Genomic DNA, 16328 nt, shown 5'->3' on the forward strand with positions numbered 1-16328 from the left:
CCATTGCCCCCCTCCAGCCCCCAGTGAGAGATCCCAGCGCTGCCCATTGCCCCCTCCAGCCCCCAAGGGGAGACCCCCGCGCTGCCCATTGCCCCCCTCCAGCCCCCAGTGAGCGATCCCAGCGCTGCCCATTGCCCCGTCCAGCCCCAGTGAGTGATCCCAGCGCTGCCCATTGCCCCGTCCAGCCCCAGTGAGTGATCCCAGCGCTGCCCATTGCCCCCTCCAGCCCCCAGTGAGAGATCCCAGCGCTGCCCATTGCCCCCCTCCAGCCCCCAGTGAGAGATCCCAGTGCTGCCCATTGCCCCGTCCAGCCCCAGTGAGTGATCCCAGCGCTGCCCATTGCCCCCTCCAGCCCCAGTGAGTGATCCCAGCGCTGCCCATTGCCCCCTCCAGCCCCAGTGAGAGATCCCAGCGCTGCCCATTGCCCCCGTCCAGCCCCCAATGAGAGATCCCAGCGCTGCCCATTGCCCCCCTCCAGCCCCCAGTGAGAATCATAGAATCATAGAATTCAAGATCAGAAGGGACCATTATGATCATCTAGTCTGACCTCCTGCAAGATGCAGGCCACATAAGCCGATCCACCCACTCCTTAGCAAGCGACCCCTGCCCCATGCTTCGGAGGAAGGCGAAAAACCTCCAGGGCCATTGCCAATCTTCCCTGGAGGAAAATTCCTTCCCGACCCCAAATATGGCGGTCAGCTGAACCCCGAGCATGCGGGCAAGACTCTCCAGCCAAACCCTCTGGAAAAGATTATATCATACCATTGACCCATTGTACTATTTACCAAGAGATCCCAGCGCTACCCATTGCCCCCCTCCAGCCCCCAATGGGAGATCCCAGCGCTGCCCATTGCCCCCCTCCAGCCCCCAATGGGAGATCCCAGCGCTGCCCATTGCCCCCCTCCAGCCCCCAATGGGAGATCCCAGCGCTGCCCATTGCCCCCCTCCAGCCCCCAATGAGAGATCCCAGCGCTGCCCATTGCCCCCCTCCAGCCCCCAGTGGTAGATCCCAGAGCTGCCCATTGCCCCCCTTCATCCCCCAATGAGAGATCCGAGCGCTGCCCATTGCCCCCCTCCATCCCCCAGGGAGAGATCCCAGCGCTGCCCATTGCCCCCCTCCAGCCCCCAATGGGAGATCCCAGCGCTGCCCATTGCCCCCTCCAGCCCCCAATGAGAGATCCCAGCGCTGCCCATTGCCCCCCTCCAGCCCCCAGTGAGAGATCCCAGCGCCCCAGTGGGAGGCCCCCACGCTGCCCCCCGGCACCCCTCACCTCATCGTTCTCGGCGGTGATGGCAGCAGGTTTGGCCTGGTGAGCCAGCTGCCCGTAGTCGCTGGTGAGCTGGTTGGCCAGCGTGCCCAGCTCGTCCGGGTTGGTGGTGGATTTGGTGACCTGCAGGCAGAGGGGGAGTGAGAAGGGCCCGTCACACCCAGGAACCGCTGGCCTTGCCGGCCCTGCAGCAGCAGCGAGCCAGGCCGGTGCTGCCCTCGCGTCCCTGGAGAAGGCCTTGCAGGGACTCGGGCGGCAAGGCTGCACGCGGCCACCGCCATCCTTCCCAGACACAGAGGGGGTGTAATGGGGAGGCCCAGAAGTCACTGTCTGCCCCCAACACTCACCATCTCCTGTACCGTCACTGCAATGGCCTTGGCTGTCTTGACCATGGTAGTCTGGTAATCCACAAAGGTCCCCTCCGGCTCCCCCATGGGTCCCTCATCCAGCTGCCAGAGAGAGCGAGCCATTAATGGGATTCAGCCTGCTCCCCTCCTCCCTGAGCCCCCCGTGGCAGGCAGGGTCCCACAGGGCCCCAGCCTGGGCCTGCCACCACACTTCTCCAAAGGCTCCCCCGAACATGCCCTTCCGGGACTGTGCCACTGGGTACCATGGGCAACCTGCTCCGGACAGCAGCGTGCATGGCCCCCTCCTCATTCCAACCACGCTCAGTGCTGGGGTCACAGCCGAGTGTGAGGTTCGTAGGTTCCAAGGCCAGACGGGACCATTGTGATCATCCAGCCTGACCTCCAGCACAGCACAGGCCAGGGACCTGCCCTAAAACAATTCCCAGAGCCCATCACCTAGAAAACCATCTGATCTTGAGTTAATGGGTGTTGATGATGGAGAATCCACCACTCCCCTGGGTAAGTTGTTCCAATGGTTAATTATTCTCCCCATTAAACCGTAGCCCTCGTTTCATCTGAATTTGTCCTGCTTCAACTTCCAGACACGGGATCGTGTTAGACTTTTCCTGGCTTGACTGAAGAGCCCTTTGGGGTCCAGTCACCCCTTCACCTTCCCTTTGCTAAGTAAACAGATTGAGTCCTGGAGCCTTTCACTACGGGAATGTGCACAGCCCGCGGGAGCAGGCCTCCCTGCCTGGGTTGGTTGTGGATTTGGGTTGGCAGGGCTCGTGGTGGTGCTCTAGACCAGAACTTCTCAAGCCGGGGGCGCAGAATGTATTCTGGGGGGGCATGAGAAGCCGCGCTGCCTTCAGAGCTGGGCGGCTGGAGAGCAGCAGCTGCTGGCCGGGCACCCAGCTCTGAGCAGTGGAGAAGGGTGGCAATACCATAGCATGCCACCCGTACTTCTGCGCTGCTGCTGGCGGTAGCACTGCCTTCAGAGCTGGGTGCTCTCCACTCTGCCTTCAGAGCAGGGCAGCCGGGCATGTACTTGTGTGGCGGGAGCAGGTGGAAGTAACTACAGACAGGAAGAAGGGGGGCACAATCCAATCAATTTGAGAACCGCTGCTCTAGACAGAGCTGCGTGGACAGCACTCAAGCTGTGGCTTGGGCCCACCTGCCACTCAAAGCCCAAGCTCCTGCCCCAGCTTCGAAGCTGCCGACACAGCGATTTGTCGGGCGCAAGGGCGAGCCCCACTAGCCCACATCTGTTGACCCAGGCTGGGACACTTGCTGCCGCGGGCTGTGTACACGTACACTAAGGTACGTTTTCCAGTCCTTTAACTGCTCTCAGGGCTCTGCTGGGAAAGGAGTGGTGCCTGAGATGAGCCCATCTCGTTCCACGGGATGGAGGAGGCAGGGACCTCAAATATACCCAGCACTTTATCCCTGAGCCTGTGGGCAAAAGTCCCTGGATTCTAGGGCACAAGATGGCAGCCATCAGGAAATAGCACCGTCCTTGCTCAGGCCAATCCCTCCCCTCCCCTCCCCTCCCCGTGGCCCCTCGCTGTGCATTCTATGCTCCCCCTTGCCTGGTTTATGGCCTGGGTGATGGAGTCCACCATGCCCCCGACGACCCCGGCAGCGCTGGCAGCCTCATTGAGAGTGGTGGTCAGGTCCTCCACAGCTTCCTTCATCATCTGCACAGCCTCTTCCAGTGCCTCCTGCGTGTGTGCGGCTTGCTGCAAGCACAGGCCTGAGTCAGGCCGAGGCAGCCACCGGCAGGACACGGTGGCAGATGAGACCCGGCAACCAGAAGCACTTGGGCCTGTGCTCACGGAACCCTCCTTGGTCGCCTCACGTGCACACAGCCCACCATCGTGTTACACACACTCGTCGCCCCTGCTTTGGGCTGCCCTGCACAAGTGCACACCACCCCCGCACAGGCTCTCACCTGGCACACGTCCCTGAAATCACACACCAGTGCAGCGCGTGAGCCTCGCACGGGCCAGGAAGGATTAACAAGTCGTGGTGCGCTCCACCGATTGCTCCTTGCCCCTGCATGAGCTGTCTGGCGTGGAGGGGGTGATAAAAGAGGGGAGCTGGCTCTAAGGGCTGGGCAGTGACCAGGAAGAAGAGCAGTCTGGCTGGGCCAGCAGCTGACCGAAGGGCTGACCCTGCCTGTTAGTTCGCTTTGCTACCAGGAACCCACAGGCAGGCTGCAGCTGGGGCCTGCCTGATGAAAGCTGGGCCCAGCAGGGCTGGGGATTCCTTTGGTTCGTGTTTATGTTGGACTTCTACTTGGGGACTCTGCCAGACTGGGCTGGTCTCCCAGTGACTGGGCCAGGGGGGCGAAGCTACGTGTGCTGAAGTGTCCACTGGGGAAACTGAGGCACAGCTGCTGCAGTGGTGCACTTCACTGTGGGGGAGTGCACAGGGATGGCACCTCTGCTACACACGCACACACCCACACACACGCTGTACGGGACCCTACTGCAGGTGTGCACACCGCCCTCACACACACGCTGTACGGGACCCTGCTGCAGGTGCGCACACCACCCTCACACACACCCACACACACGCTGTACGGGACCCTGCTGCAGGTGTGCACACCGCCCTCACACACACGCCGTACGGGACCCTGCCGCAGGTGTGCACACCCCCCTCACACACACGCCGTACGGGACCCTGCCCCAGGTGTGCACACCGCCCTCACGCACACGCCGTACGGGACCCTGCCGCAGGTGCGCACACCGCCCTCACACACACGCCGTACGGGACCCTGCCGCGGGTGCGCACACCACCCTCACACCCACGCCGTACGAGACCCTACTGCAGGTGTGCACACCGCCCTCACACACGCCGTACGGGACCCTGCCGCAGGTGCGCACACCGCCCTCACACACACGCCGTACGGGACCCTGCCGCAGGTGCGCACACCGCCCTCACACACACGCCGTACGGGACCCTGCCGCAGGTGCGCACACCGCCCTCACACACACGCCGTACAGGACCCTGCCGCAGGTGTGCACACCGCCCTCACACACACGCCGTACGGGACCCTGCCGCAGGTGCGCACACCCCCTCACGCACACGCGCCCGTGCGGGACCCTGCCGCAGGTGCGCACACCCCCTCACACACGCCCGTCACGGGACCCTGCAGCAGGTGAGCACACCGCCCTCACGCACACACGCCCGTGCGGGACCCTGCCGCGGGTGCGCACACCGCCCTCACACACGCCGTACGGGACCCTGCCGCAGGTGCGCACCCCCTCACACACACACCCCGTCCGGGACCCTGCCGCTGGTGCGCACACCCCCCTCTCACCCACGCCGTACGGGACCCTACTGCAGGTGCGCACACCACCCTCACACCCGCCGTACGGGACCCTGCCGCAGGTGTGCACACCGCCCTCACACACACGCCGTACGGGACCCTGCCGCAGGTGTGCACACCGCCCTCACACACGCCGTACAGGACCCTGCCGCAGGTGCGCACACCCCCCTCACACACACGCCGTACGGGACCCTGCCGCAGGTGTGCACACCCCCCTCACACACACGCCGTACGGGACCCTGCCGCAGGTGTGCACACACCCCTCACACACACGCCGTACGGGACCCTGCCGCAGGTGAGCACACCGCCCTCACACACCCGCCGGACGGCACACGGCCGCGGGTGCGCACACCCCCCTCACACACACGCCGTACGGGACCCTGCCGCAGGTGTGCACACCGCCCTCACACACACGCCGTACGGGACCCTGCCGCGGGTGCGCACACCGCCCTCACACACACGCCGTACGGGACCCTGCCGCAGGTGTGCACACCGCCCTCACACACACGCTGTATGGGACCCTGCTGCAGGTGTGCACACCCCCCTCACACACACGCCGTACGGGACCCTGCCGCAGGTGTGCACACCGCCCTCACACACACGCCGTACGGGACCCTGCCGCAGGTGTGCACACCGCCCTCACACACGCCGTACGGGACCCTGCCGCAGGTGTGCACACCGCCCTCACACACACGCCGTACGGGACCCTGCCGCAGGTGTGCACACCGCCCTCACACACGCCGTACGGGACCCTGCCGCAGGTGCGCGCAGGTGTGCACACCGCCCTCCCACACGCCGTACGGGCCCCTGCCGCAGGTGCGCACACCGCCCTCACACACGCCGTACGGGACCCTGCCGCAGGTGCGCACACCGCCCTCACACACGCCGTACGGGACCCTGCCGCAGGTGCGCACACCGCCCTCACACACACGCCGTACGGGACCCTGCCGCAGGTGCGCACACCGCCCTCACACACACGCCGTACGGGACCCTGCCGCAGGTGTGCACACCGCCCTCACACACACGCCGTACGGGACCCTGCCGCAGGTGTGCACACCGCCCTCACACACACGCCGTACGGGACCCTGCCGCAGGTGTGCACACCACCCTCACACACGCCGTACGGGACCCTGCCGCAGGTGTGCACACCGCCCTCACACACACGCCGTACGGGACCCTGCCGCGGGTGCGCACACCGCCCTCACACACGCCGTACGGGACCCTGCCGCAGGTGTGCACACCGCCCTCACACACACGCCCGTCACGGGACCCTGCCGCGGTGTGCACACCGCCCTCACACGCCCGTCACGGGACCCTGCCGCAGATGTGCACACCCCCCTCACACACACGCCGTTCGGGACCCTGCTGCAGGTGCGCACACCCCCCTCACACACGCCGTACAGGACCCTGCCGCAGGTGTGCACACCCCCCTCACACACACGCCGTACGGGACCCTGCCGCAGGTGTGCACACCGCCCTCACACACGCCGTACGGGACCCTGCCGCAGGTGCGCACACCCCCCGCACACACACGCCGTACGGGACCCTGCCGCAGGTGTGCACACCGCCCTCACACACACGCCGTACGGGACCCTGCCGCAGGTGTGCACACCGCCCTCTCACACACGCCGTGCGGGACCCTGCCGCAGGTGTGCACACCGCCGTCACACACACGCCGTACGGGACCCTGCCGCAGGTGTGCACACCGCCCTCACACACACGCCGTACGGGACCCTGCCGCAGGTGTGCACACCGCCCTCTCACACACGCCGTACGGGACTCTGCTGCAGATGTGCACACCCCCCTCACACACACGCCGTTCGGGACCCTGCTGCAGGTGCGCACACCCCCCTCACACACGCCGTACGGGACTCTGCTGCAGATGTGCACACCCCCCTCACACACACGCCGTTCGGGACCCTGCCGCAGGTGTGCACACCGCCCTCACACACACGCCGTACGGGACCCTGCCGCAGGTGCGCACACCGCCCTCACACACACGCCGTACGGGACCCTGCCGCAGGTGTGCACACCGCCCTCACACACGCTGTACGGGACCCTGCTGCAGGTGCGCACACCGCCCTCACACACACCCACACACACGCTGTACGGGACCCTGCTGCAGGTGTGCACACCGCCCTCACACACACATGCACACACGCTGTACGGGACCCTGCCGCAGGTGTGCACACCGCCCTCACACACACGCCGTACGGGACCCTGCCGCAGGTGTGCACACCGCCCTCACACACACGCCGTACGGGACCCTGCCGCAGGTGTGCACACCGCCCTCTCACACACGCCGTGCGGGACCCTGCCGCAGGTGTGCACACCGCCCTCACACACACGCCGTACGGGACCCTGCCGCAGGTGTGCACACCGCCCTCACACACACGCCGTACGGGACCCTGCCGCAGGTGTGCACACCGCCCTCACACACACGCCGTACGGGACCCTGCCGCAGGTGCGCACACCGCCCTCACACACACGCCGTACGGGACCCTGCCGCAGGTGTGCACACCGCCCTCACACACACGCTGTACGGGACCCTGCCGCAGGTGTGCACACCGCCCTCACACACACGCCGTACGGGACCCTGCCGCAGGTGTGCACACCGCCCTCACACACACGCTGTATGGGCCCCTGCCGCAGGTGTGCACACCGCCCTCTCACACACCCACCCACCCACAACTGGAGATGGGTTGCATCTCCCCTACACTCAGACATGCTGTCCAGCACCCTGCTTTGGGCAGCCCCCTTCCAGCTCTGCAGGGAGTGCTCCCCGCACCGCACGCACCTTGGGGTTCCCGCCGGCCTCCTTGGCTGTGTACAGCATCTGCAGGGCAGACTCGGACAGCGTCTTGGTCTGGTCCAGGAGGTTCATCTGCTGCTGGTGGTTGAGCGTCTTGGAGGCAGCACCAACAGCGGCCAGAATGAGCGGCTCGAAGTACTGAGCCATCTGGGACACCTGGGGAAGAGCAGCATTAGTCCCAGGACGGCCAGGTGCCCGTGTCCGGCAGACCCAGAACCTCCTGCCCCAACACACCCCGGCCCCAGTCCATTACCTTGTGTCCCAGCTGTGAGGCCTCCGCCCTGGCGGCGCTGGCCACAGGCTCAATCAGATTGCTGATCTCCTGAACAGCAGTGATCATCTGGTTGTGCAAAGCCTGCGGGGGGAGACACCGATTAATAAGGCTGCCCCATGGCCCAGATCCTGGGCACTGGAGTCACAGGGCCTGGCCAGAGGACCTAGAAAGGGAAGGGGGATGACAGCCCAGGCCACAGGCCTGCCCCAGGAGAAGCAGGTGTCAGTGATTTGGTCACCGGACTATCCCAGTGGTGCTGGTTTAGGGGGCTGAGAAGTTAGATCCCCCACTAGGGGCCTGTCTAAACCCCACCCTTGGCATGTCAGGGCAGCCAGGCTGGTGATGGCCACTGCCTGCTCTACACGATAGAACCTCGCTCCACGTGATCACTGGGGCGCACGAGCGTGTGACCACGTGCCCCACACAGGAGGAGGCAGTTGGTCCCCAGAGTCAGTTGGACAGGGACCCAAGAGAATGGCAGGTCCCCGTGCGATCCGCTCTGCAGGATGCCCGGCACCAGTTACGCAGGGCGGGGAGCCAGGCAGGGGCTGCGGGGAACTGGTGTGTGATGCCAAATCCCAGCATCTCTCATGGCAGCAAAGAGGGGCTCAGCCAGGAAGCAGCCACTGCATCTGATCTAGGGAAGATCCCGGGATCTACGGGGTGCAGGTGCAGGGCAGGGTTCCAGGAATGCTGGGGGAGCAGCGCCCCACAGGGGTAAGGCAGCTTCCAGACTCTGTGCTGATTTTAACAGCGGTTTGGTCAGTTTCCCCAGGCATCAGGCTCCTGCTGGGAAGGGGAGCCCCTGAATTTTGGGGGTGAGGCTGTGCAGGGAGCTCTCTCTAGACAGCCGCCTCAGCCCCAAGCATGGCAGCCACTTGTCTCTGGCCTTTCCCCTAAGAGCAGGGGACAGAGGCACCCTGGCTGAGAGGGGCAGGGAGCAGCCTGCGCTGGGGGAGTGCAGAGCCCCCAGGCAAAGGGCCCGTGCTGCCCCCCAGACTCACCTCCTGGGAGATGCCCTCTCGGGGGGCCAGCTGCTGGCTGATGGCAGCCAGGGAGGCCTGGTCCACATCCCGCATGCACTTGTTCAGCACCTCGATGGCCTCGTCACATTCCCGCTGCCCGGGAGCCTTATCCCTGTGTGACAGCCCATGGTCAGCAACCCCCGGGCCCAGACACAGCCCCAGCTTCCCCCAGGGCAGTGTACAGGCACCAGGGCCCCCCGAGAACCCACTGCAGTGCCCCAGGCTGTTCATCCCTTCACTGCCTCCTCCCAGAGCCACGGGGAGCCCAGCCCCGGGCCTGCCTGCTGGGCAGCTGCCTGTCCTGAACCAAGACAAATGGCCCTGGCCCTGCTGTGCAGGATCAGGAACAGGAGCGTGGGACTGGAGGTGTTCGTGGTTCTCCTCCAGCTCCAACCCAGCACGCACCACTGCACTTCACTCAGACAGGTCTCCCCATCTCCGGGCCAGCACACCGCCATCCTCCTCCCATGCCCAGCAGCTGCTGTGACACCGCCAATCACACCCTCCCTTTCCTGGGCTCCAGTCTCCCCATCTCCTCCCACACAGATCCCGGCTTCAGCGCCACCCAGGCAGGCAATGCCCAGCCCTGGTGCACAACCGGCCGCCATGGAGACACCCAGCAGGGAAATGGCTTGTGAGGACGTTCAGTCCTGGGCTGGGCTCCAGCAGTAACACCCGGTGAGATGAACATGGCTGCTGCCCGTTCTGGAGCCCAGCTGCCTGCAGACCCAGGCAGACGTCCCTGCGGACCTCCCACTTGTGGCGTGTTTCCAAGACACGCTAGAGGCTTTGCCTGTAAACGAGATCTGAGCTCTGGCCCAGGATCCCCAGCCCAGCCCGCAGCTCTGGGAAGTGGTCTGGGGGGACGACAGGCAGCGCTGGACAGCTGAGAGGAGAGCAGACCCCAGAGGTGAGACCCCAGCGATCGGCCTGCACTCACCGCATGTTGGTGATCAGCTTCTTGATGGAATCGGAGACCGTGCGGGAGTGACCGGCCAGCACCGACCACTTGGGCGGGTCCTTGGGGTTGACAGCCAGAGAGCGGGCCGTCTGGATGAGGCCTGCCGAGCTCTCCAGCATGGTCTTGGCAGAGGTGATGATGGGCTCCATGGCTCTGCGACCCTGCCAGGGAGAGAGAATGGCCTCTGATCCAGAGGCACTGCCTGCTCCCTGCGCCCAAGGCCCCCTGTGTTTGGCAATCTCCCCTCCCACTCCGATTCCCCCATATCTGACCTCATCACCCTCTCCCCATATCCCCCTCCAGTTCCCCAAGACCTGCCCCATCCCTCTGCCCACACACCTGATCCAGGAAGCCACCTCAATCCCACCCCCCCAGGGCCTAGGGCTCTCGCCTGGCCCATGCTTCCCTCCTCCGCTGCCTGAGCTAGGAAGGAGCAGTCCCTGACACTCCCTCCGTGGCTGCTAGCCCTGTGCAGGGCCCCGTGGCGGCTCTCACCTCAGGGCTGATCTGGGCTGGGATGGTGGCGAACTCCGGGTTGGAGGCGAAGGCCGTCAGGTTATCCACGGCCTCAATGAGGGGGGCAGTGGCTGCCCGGCATCGCTCCCGGTTGTCCTCGTTAAAGGCTCCGTCTAGCGCCTAAGGCAGCGGGAGAGACCAGCTGGTTACTGCAATGGGCCCAGACGCCAGCCCTGCTGCACCCCCAGCTGCCCACTCCCCAGTGCGGTCGCTGGGGACGCCCTGAGCAGCCAGCCAAGAGGGGGATGCTTCTCTCCCACGCCGGCACATTGCCAGGGGGCAGAGAGGTACCTTGATGCTCTTGACCAGGTTGGCTGTGCTGTTGGCCACCTCCTTGGCGGACTGGACGAACTGGCGCTTGGCGACAGGGTTAGCGGTGCGGGAGGAGGCCAGGCGGCAGGTGTTGCACAGGGCCGAGGTGTGCTTGGCTACGATGGTGGCGGCCGACAGCACCTGCAGAGAGGGGCCGGGGTCACACGCCATCCTGTCCAGCCCTAGATCCCAGCTCCAACCCCTCCTGCCACCGGGGGAGAGGGGACCTCCTGCACCCCCTGCCTCACCCCTGCCTTCTCTCCCCCCGGAGAGCAGGGCATGCCCCCCCCGCCCCAGAAAGGAGCAGGGGTCACACACCATCCTGTCCAGCCCTAAATCCCAGCTCCAACCCCTCCTTCCACTGGGGGAGAGGGGACCTCCTGCACGCCCTGCCTCATCCCTGCCTGCTCTCGCCCCCTGAGAGCAGGGCATGCCCCCCCACCCCAGAGAGGGGCAGGGGTTACACGCCATCCTGTCCAGCCCTAGATCCCAGCTCCAACCCCTCCTGCCACTGGGGGAGAGGGGACCTCCTGCACCCCCTGTTTCACCCCTGCCTTCTCTCCCCCCTGAGAGCAGGGCATGCCCCCCTGCCCCAAGGGGCCGGGGTCACACGCCATCCTGTCCAGCCCTAAATCCCAGGTCCAACCCCTCCTACCACCGGGGGAGAGGGGACCTCCTGCACCCCCTGCCTCATCCCTGCCTTCTCTCCCCCCGAGAGCAGGGCATGCCCCCCCACCCCAGAGAGGGGCAGGGGTTACACGCCATCCTGTCCAGCCCTAGATCCCAGCTCCAACCCCTCCTTCCACTGGGGGAGAGGGGCCTCTCTGCACCCCCTGCCTCACCGCTGCCCATCCCCCTGCGCCCTGCTCCTCCGCCAGAGCAGGGACTCCCTGCACCCTGCTCCCCCACCCCACAGAGCAGGACCAGAGGGCTCACCCAGCACCCGCTCCTGGACCAGCCCCACACAAAGTGGGGCCAGGAGGTGCCTGGAGAGCCCATTGCCACAGCCCCATCAAACCCCAGGCGACAGACAGGGCCTGGCTCAGCCAGCAGGGACCCATGCCCAGCACTTTCAGCAGGAAGCGCCTGCAGCCGTGTCATTAGCTAGCTTGGCTCTGGCCCCAGCCACCACACTGGGCTCAGCCTCCCAGCTGCAAACCCCCAGGGCTGGTGCCATGCCATGCCCAGGACTCGGCCCTTCCAGCTGCTCCTACGTTCCCCGCCTGTGAGCGCAGGAGGGAGCCTGGTGCCCAGACAGCCCGCTTCGTCCCAGCGCCCTCACTCACCTGGGACTGCGTGCAGGCCGGGTCCACCAGGTTCTGGCAGGCCATCTGGATCGCTTGGTTGGCTCTGGCAAACTGGGTGGGGTCCACTAGGCCCTGCTGTCCGGCCTGGCTGTTAGGGTCCGAAACAGCCACCAGATAGGCAGCCTGGGAGCACCAGAGAGAGGAGAGAAGTTGGGAACAGCACCAGGGCCCGACAGGCCTAGGAGTCGGGGGTGAGGCAGTGCAGGGAGGGGCTCTTGGGGACCGCCTGGTGGGGGTGTTGCTGCCGGGGTGGGGCTCCGGGAAACGGTCAGAGGGTCGGGGTGAGGCAGCCGGGGGAGGGGCTCTGGGGCACGGGCACAGAGGGGAGGGTGGGGGGCGAGGCAGTGAAGGGAGGGCTCGGGTGGATGGTGCAGAGGGGAGGGGTGTGGGGCAAGGCAGAAGGGAGGGGCTCTGGGGGTGAGGCAGTGCAGGGAGGGGCTCTGGGAGATGGCGCAGAGGAGGGGTGGGGGTGAAGGATGAGGCAGCGGGGAGGGACTCGGGATGGTGCAGAGGGGAAGGGTGGGGGTGAGGCAGCAGGGGTGAGGCTCTGGGGGTGAGGCAGCCTAGTGAGGGGCTCTTGGGGATGGCGCAGAGTGGAGGGGTGGGGTGAGGCAGTGCAGGGAGGGGCTCTGGGGGTGAGGCTGGGCAGGGAGGGGTTCTGGGGCAGCGCAGAGGAGGGGTGGGGGGTGAGGCAGGGCAGGGAGGGGCTCTGGGGGGGTGAGGCTGGGCAGGGAGGGGTTCTGGGGCAGCGCAGAGGGGAGGGGTGGGGGGTGAGGCAGGGCAGGGAGGGGCTCTGGGGATGGTGCAGAGGGAGGGGTGGGGGCAAGGCAGCAGGAGGAGGGGCTCTGGGGCGAGGCAGTGCAGGGAGGGGCTCTGGGGCTGCGCTGAGGGGAGGGGCTCTGGGGGGGTGAGGCAGTACAGGGAGGGGCTCTGGGGGTGAGGCAGGGCTGGGAGGGGCTCTGTGGGTGGTGCAGAGGGGAGGGGGGGGTGAGGCAGCAGGGGAGGGGCTGTGGGGTGGTGCAGAGGGGAGGGGTGGGGGTGAGGCAGGGCAGGGAGGGGCTCTGGGGGATGGTGCAGAGGGGAGGGGTGGGGGGCAAGGCAGCAGGAGGAGGGGCTCTGGGGGGCGAGGCAGTGCAGGGAGGGGCTCTGGGGCAGCGCAGAGGAGGAGGGGCTCTGGGGGTGAGGCAGTACAGGAGGGGCTCTGGGGGTGAGACAGGGCTGGGAGGGGCTCTGGGGTGGTGCAGAGGGGAGGGGTGGGGGTGAGGCAGCAGGGGGAGGGGCTGTGGGGTGGTGCAGAGTGGAGGGGTGGGGGGTGAGGCAGGGCTGGGAGGGGCTCTGGGGGATGGCGCAGAGGGGAGGGGTAGGGGGGTGAGGCAGGGCTGGGAGGGGCTCTGGGGGATGGCGCTGAGGGGACAGGTTTAAAATAAATATAATAGGAGATATACTGATCTCCTAGAACTGGAAGGGACCCTGAAAAGTCATTGAGTCCAGCCCCCTGCCTTTGCTAGCAGGACCAAGTGCTGATTTTTGCCCCAGATCCCTAAGTGGCCCCCTCAAGGATTGAACTCACAACCCTGGGTTTAGCAGGCCAATGCTCAAACCCCTGAGCCATCTCTCCTACCTGCCCAATAGATTATATACTATATATTGGCAGTTCAGGGAAGGGCTCTGGGGCACACAGTGGCAGTGCAGGGACGGGGTCTCTGGCAGCCAGCCCCAGGGCTGTTGTGAGGGGCTGAGGCCGAAGGCTGGGCTGGGCTGGGGTCTCTCTCACCTGAGCCGCCGCCTCTGTGAAGCCGCAGAGCGCCTTGGAGGCTGTGCTGATCGACTCCCCGAACTCGGGCAGTTTGCTGTTCTTGGCATGCTGGGATATTCCAGCCATGGCTTCGCCCAGGACCTGCAGGAGTGAGAGGTGTCCAGGGACAGAAACCCCCCAGAGCCCCCGCGAGGGAGCAGGAGACGGCTCGGCGGGGTGGACGGAGAGACAGACAGACACGCTGCCCCCTGCTGTGTCAAAGATTTAGCCGCATCCCCATTGTCCAGCCTCTCAGCACCACCCACCTTGGCTCCTGCAGCCTCCCTCCACTCACACTGCTCATACCATGGCCCTGGGTCCTGCTCTGGCTACCCCCCCCACCCCCCCCCCCCGGCTACCCACCTCAAGGGCATCAAGCTCAGGCTTCCTCCCCTCCCCTTCAGCTAGCCCCACTCACCCGCTCTCGTGCCTGTGAGCCAGCAGCCTGCCTGGCTGCTCTCCCACAAACCTCTCCGCTGCTCTGGGAGGCCAGACCGTCTCCCCTTGTGCCCTGATGGGAACCAGCCTGTTGGTGCGGGGCTGTGAAGGCCCAGGAGGAGAGCTAGGCCTTCGGCACAAACTTCTCGGCAGAGGTCCTATCGCCCCCTGCACTGCGTGGTGGGCAGGTCCCAGGCACACTGCGGGCACTTCGGGGAACCGCGGGGACAAGATGCCCCGACAGAGACGTGCAGGCCACCCAGAGGAAAAGGCGTCCCTGCCCCGGAGCTGAGCCAGGCCATGGGACCAGCAGCCCAGACCCTATGTTCAATGGGTGGAAGGGGTCCGGGCACCCAGGAGCACAGGGCAGGGGAGGCCCCAGACACCGACAGAGGAGAACAGGAGAAAAGCCTGCCCTGCCTTGCGGCTGGCCCAGGCCACGAAGGGCCAGAATCCTGGAGGGGTTGGTCTCTGCACAAGAGCCCGAGCCCCTGGAGCACTCCCTTGGGCAAGGCCTAGAGAGGGACAGGCAGAGCCAGCACGGGTGAAATGGCAGATGCATGGACATAGGGTGAGAGCAAGTCACTGCACCCGGCAGGCAGAAGGGAGTGGGAAACCCACTGGGAGCGACCAACACAAAGGGCCTTCCCAAATACCTACCGTCCCCGCCAAGCCCCAGCCCCCGAATCACCTGTCCCGTCCCGTCCCCATCCCCGATCCAGCTCCACCCACGCACCATGTTCCCCCTGTGCCTCCATGTCCCCAACCTCACCTTGGAGTTCTCCATGACGCTGTCCAGGCAGTTGAAGTAGGACATGTCGTTGACAGCCTGGGTGGGGTTCTCCAGCAGCTCCCGCACCGTCTGCAGGGGGAGACATGTCAGAGCGAGCAGCGGGGGACAGAACAGTGAAGCTGAAAGTCCCCCCTCATCCTCCATTCCTGACTGTTCAGAGCCCCAGCCAGGCCCCCCAAGTGTGATCACTAGTACAACCTCTTCCAGCAGGAAGGACTCAGGGATCCCATGCTCCGCACCACCCCCAGCTCTCCCAGCGTGTCCCCTGCCTTGGGCAGCCCCCCCGCCACCCCCAGCTCTCCCAGTGTGTCCCCTGCCTCGGGGGCCTCGGGGGCCCCCCTGCCACCCCCAGCTCTCCCAGCGTGTCCCCTGCCACCCCCAGCTCTCCCAGCGCGTCCCCTGCCACCCGCAGCTCTCCCAGTGTGTCCCCTGCCACCCGCAGCTCTCCCAGCGTGTCCCCTGCCTCGGGCGGCCCCCCTGCCACCCCCAGCTCTCCCAGCGTGTCCCCTGCCACCCCCAGCTCTCCCCGCCAGTCCCCTGCCTCGAGCGGCCCCCCAGCTCTCCCAGCGTGTCCCCTGCCTCGGGCTGCCGCCAGCACGTCCCCTGCCTCGGGCGGCCCCCCTGCCACCCCCAGCTCTCCCAGCGCGTCCCCTGCCTCGAGCGGCCCCTCACCTCCAGCTCCCGCAAGGCGTTGTCACATTCCTTCTGGCCTGGAGCCTGCTGGGTGCACATTGTGATCAGCTGGTTAATGCTGTCGGTAACGGCTCTGCAAAAACAAACAGAGGAGAGACACTCAGGGGCTGCCTCCACCACCACCGACCCAGCACCACCAGCAGGGGCACTGCAGGTTGCGGAGGCAGGAATCCTGCCTGTGGGGAGCTCCCAGCCTCTCGCAGCAGGAGGCACTGCAGCACCACAGTGAAGAGACTGGATCAGGATAAGCTCCGGGCAGCTCCAGACCTGACTGGGCCCCACAGATGTCAGGCCTGGCCTCGGCCTCACACAGAGGGGCCCATGCCTGAAAATCCTGCACTGTTTGCTAAGCTTTGCATTGTCCAGTCCCCAGCACCCAAGCACATCGCAGCCAGAACCTGCCTGCAGGAGACACGTCAGTTCCCTTTCTGCCAGCCGCCTCACAGTAAAAGT

The 16328-nt window shown here is 66.0% G+C and overlaps 1 protein-coding gene across 5 annotated transcripts in view; it reads right to left on the minus strand.

Annotated features, from left to right (window-relative positions):
- Positions 1-16328, minus strand: part of TLN1 (talin 1) — a 183152-nt gene that overhangs the window by 34469 nt on the left and 132355 nt on the right. For all 5 annotated transcript variants that reach the window (XM_039543113.1, XM_039543112.1, XM_039543115.1 and 2 more), the window contains 13 exons: positions 15855-15948; positions 15162-15251; positions 13931-14053; positions 12136-12279; positions 10829-10990; positions 10517-10657; positions 10001-10182; positions 9040-9172; positions 8015-8116; positions 7747-7917; positions 3205-3354; positions 1616-1717; positions 1272-1391 (listed from right to left, as the gene is read on the minus strand). In XM_039543113.1, coding sequence (XP_039399047.1) covers positions 1272-1391; positions 1616-1717; positions 3205-3354; positions 7747-7917; positions 8015-8116; positions 9040-9172; positions 10001-10182; positions 10517-10657; positions 10829-10990; positions 12136-12279; positions 13931-14053; positions 15162-15251; positions 15855-15948 — 1714 coding nt within the window. The remainder of the gene's footprint in view (positions 1-1271; positions 1392-1615; positions 1718-3204; positions 3355-7746; positions 7918-8014; positions 8117-9039; positions 9173-10000; positions 10183-10516; positions 10658-10828; positions 10991-12135; positions 12280-13930; positions 14054-15161; positions 15252-15854; positions 15949-16328) is intronic.

The sequence above is a fragment of the Mauremys reevesii genome, linkage group 6 (assembly GCF_016161935.1).
Source record: "Mauremys reevesii isolate NIE-2019 linkage group 6, ASM1616193v1, whole genome shotgun sequence".
In the NCBI taxonomy this organism is placed as follows: domain Eukaryota; kingdom Metazoa; phylum Chordata; order Testudines; family Geoemydidae; genus Mauremys; species Mauremys reevesii.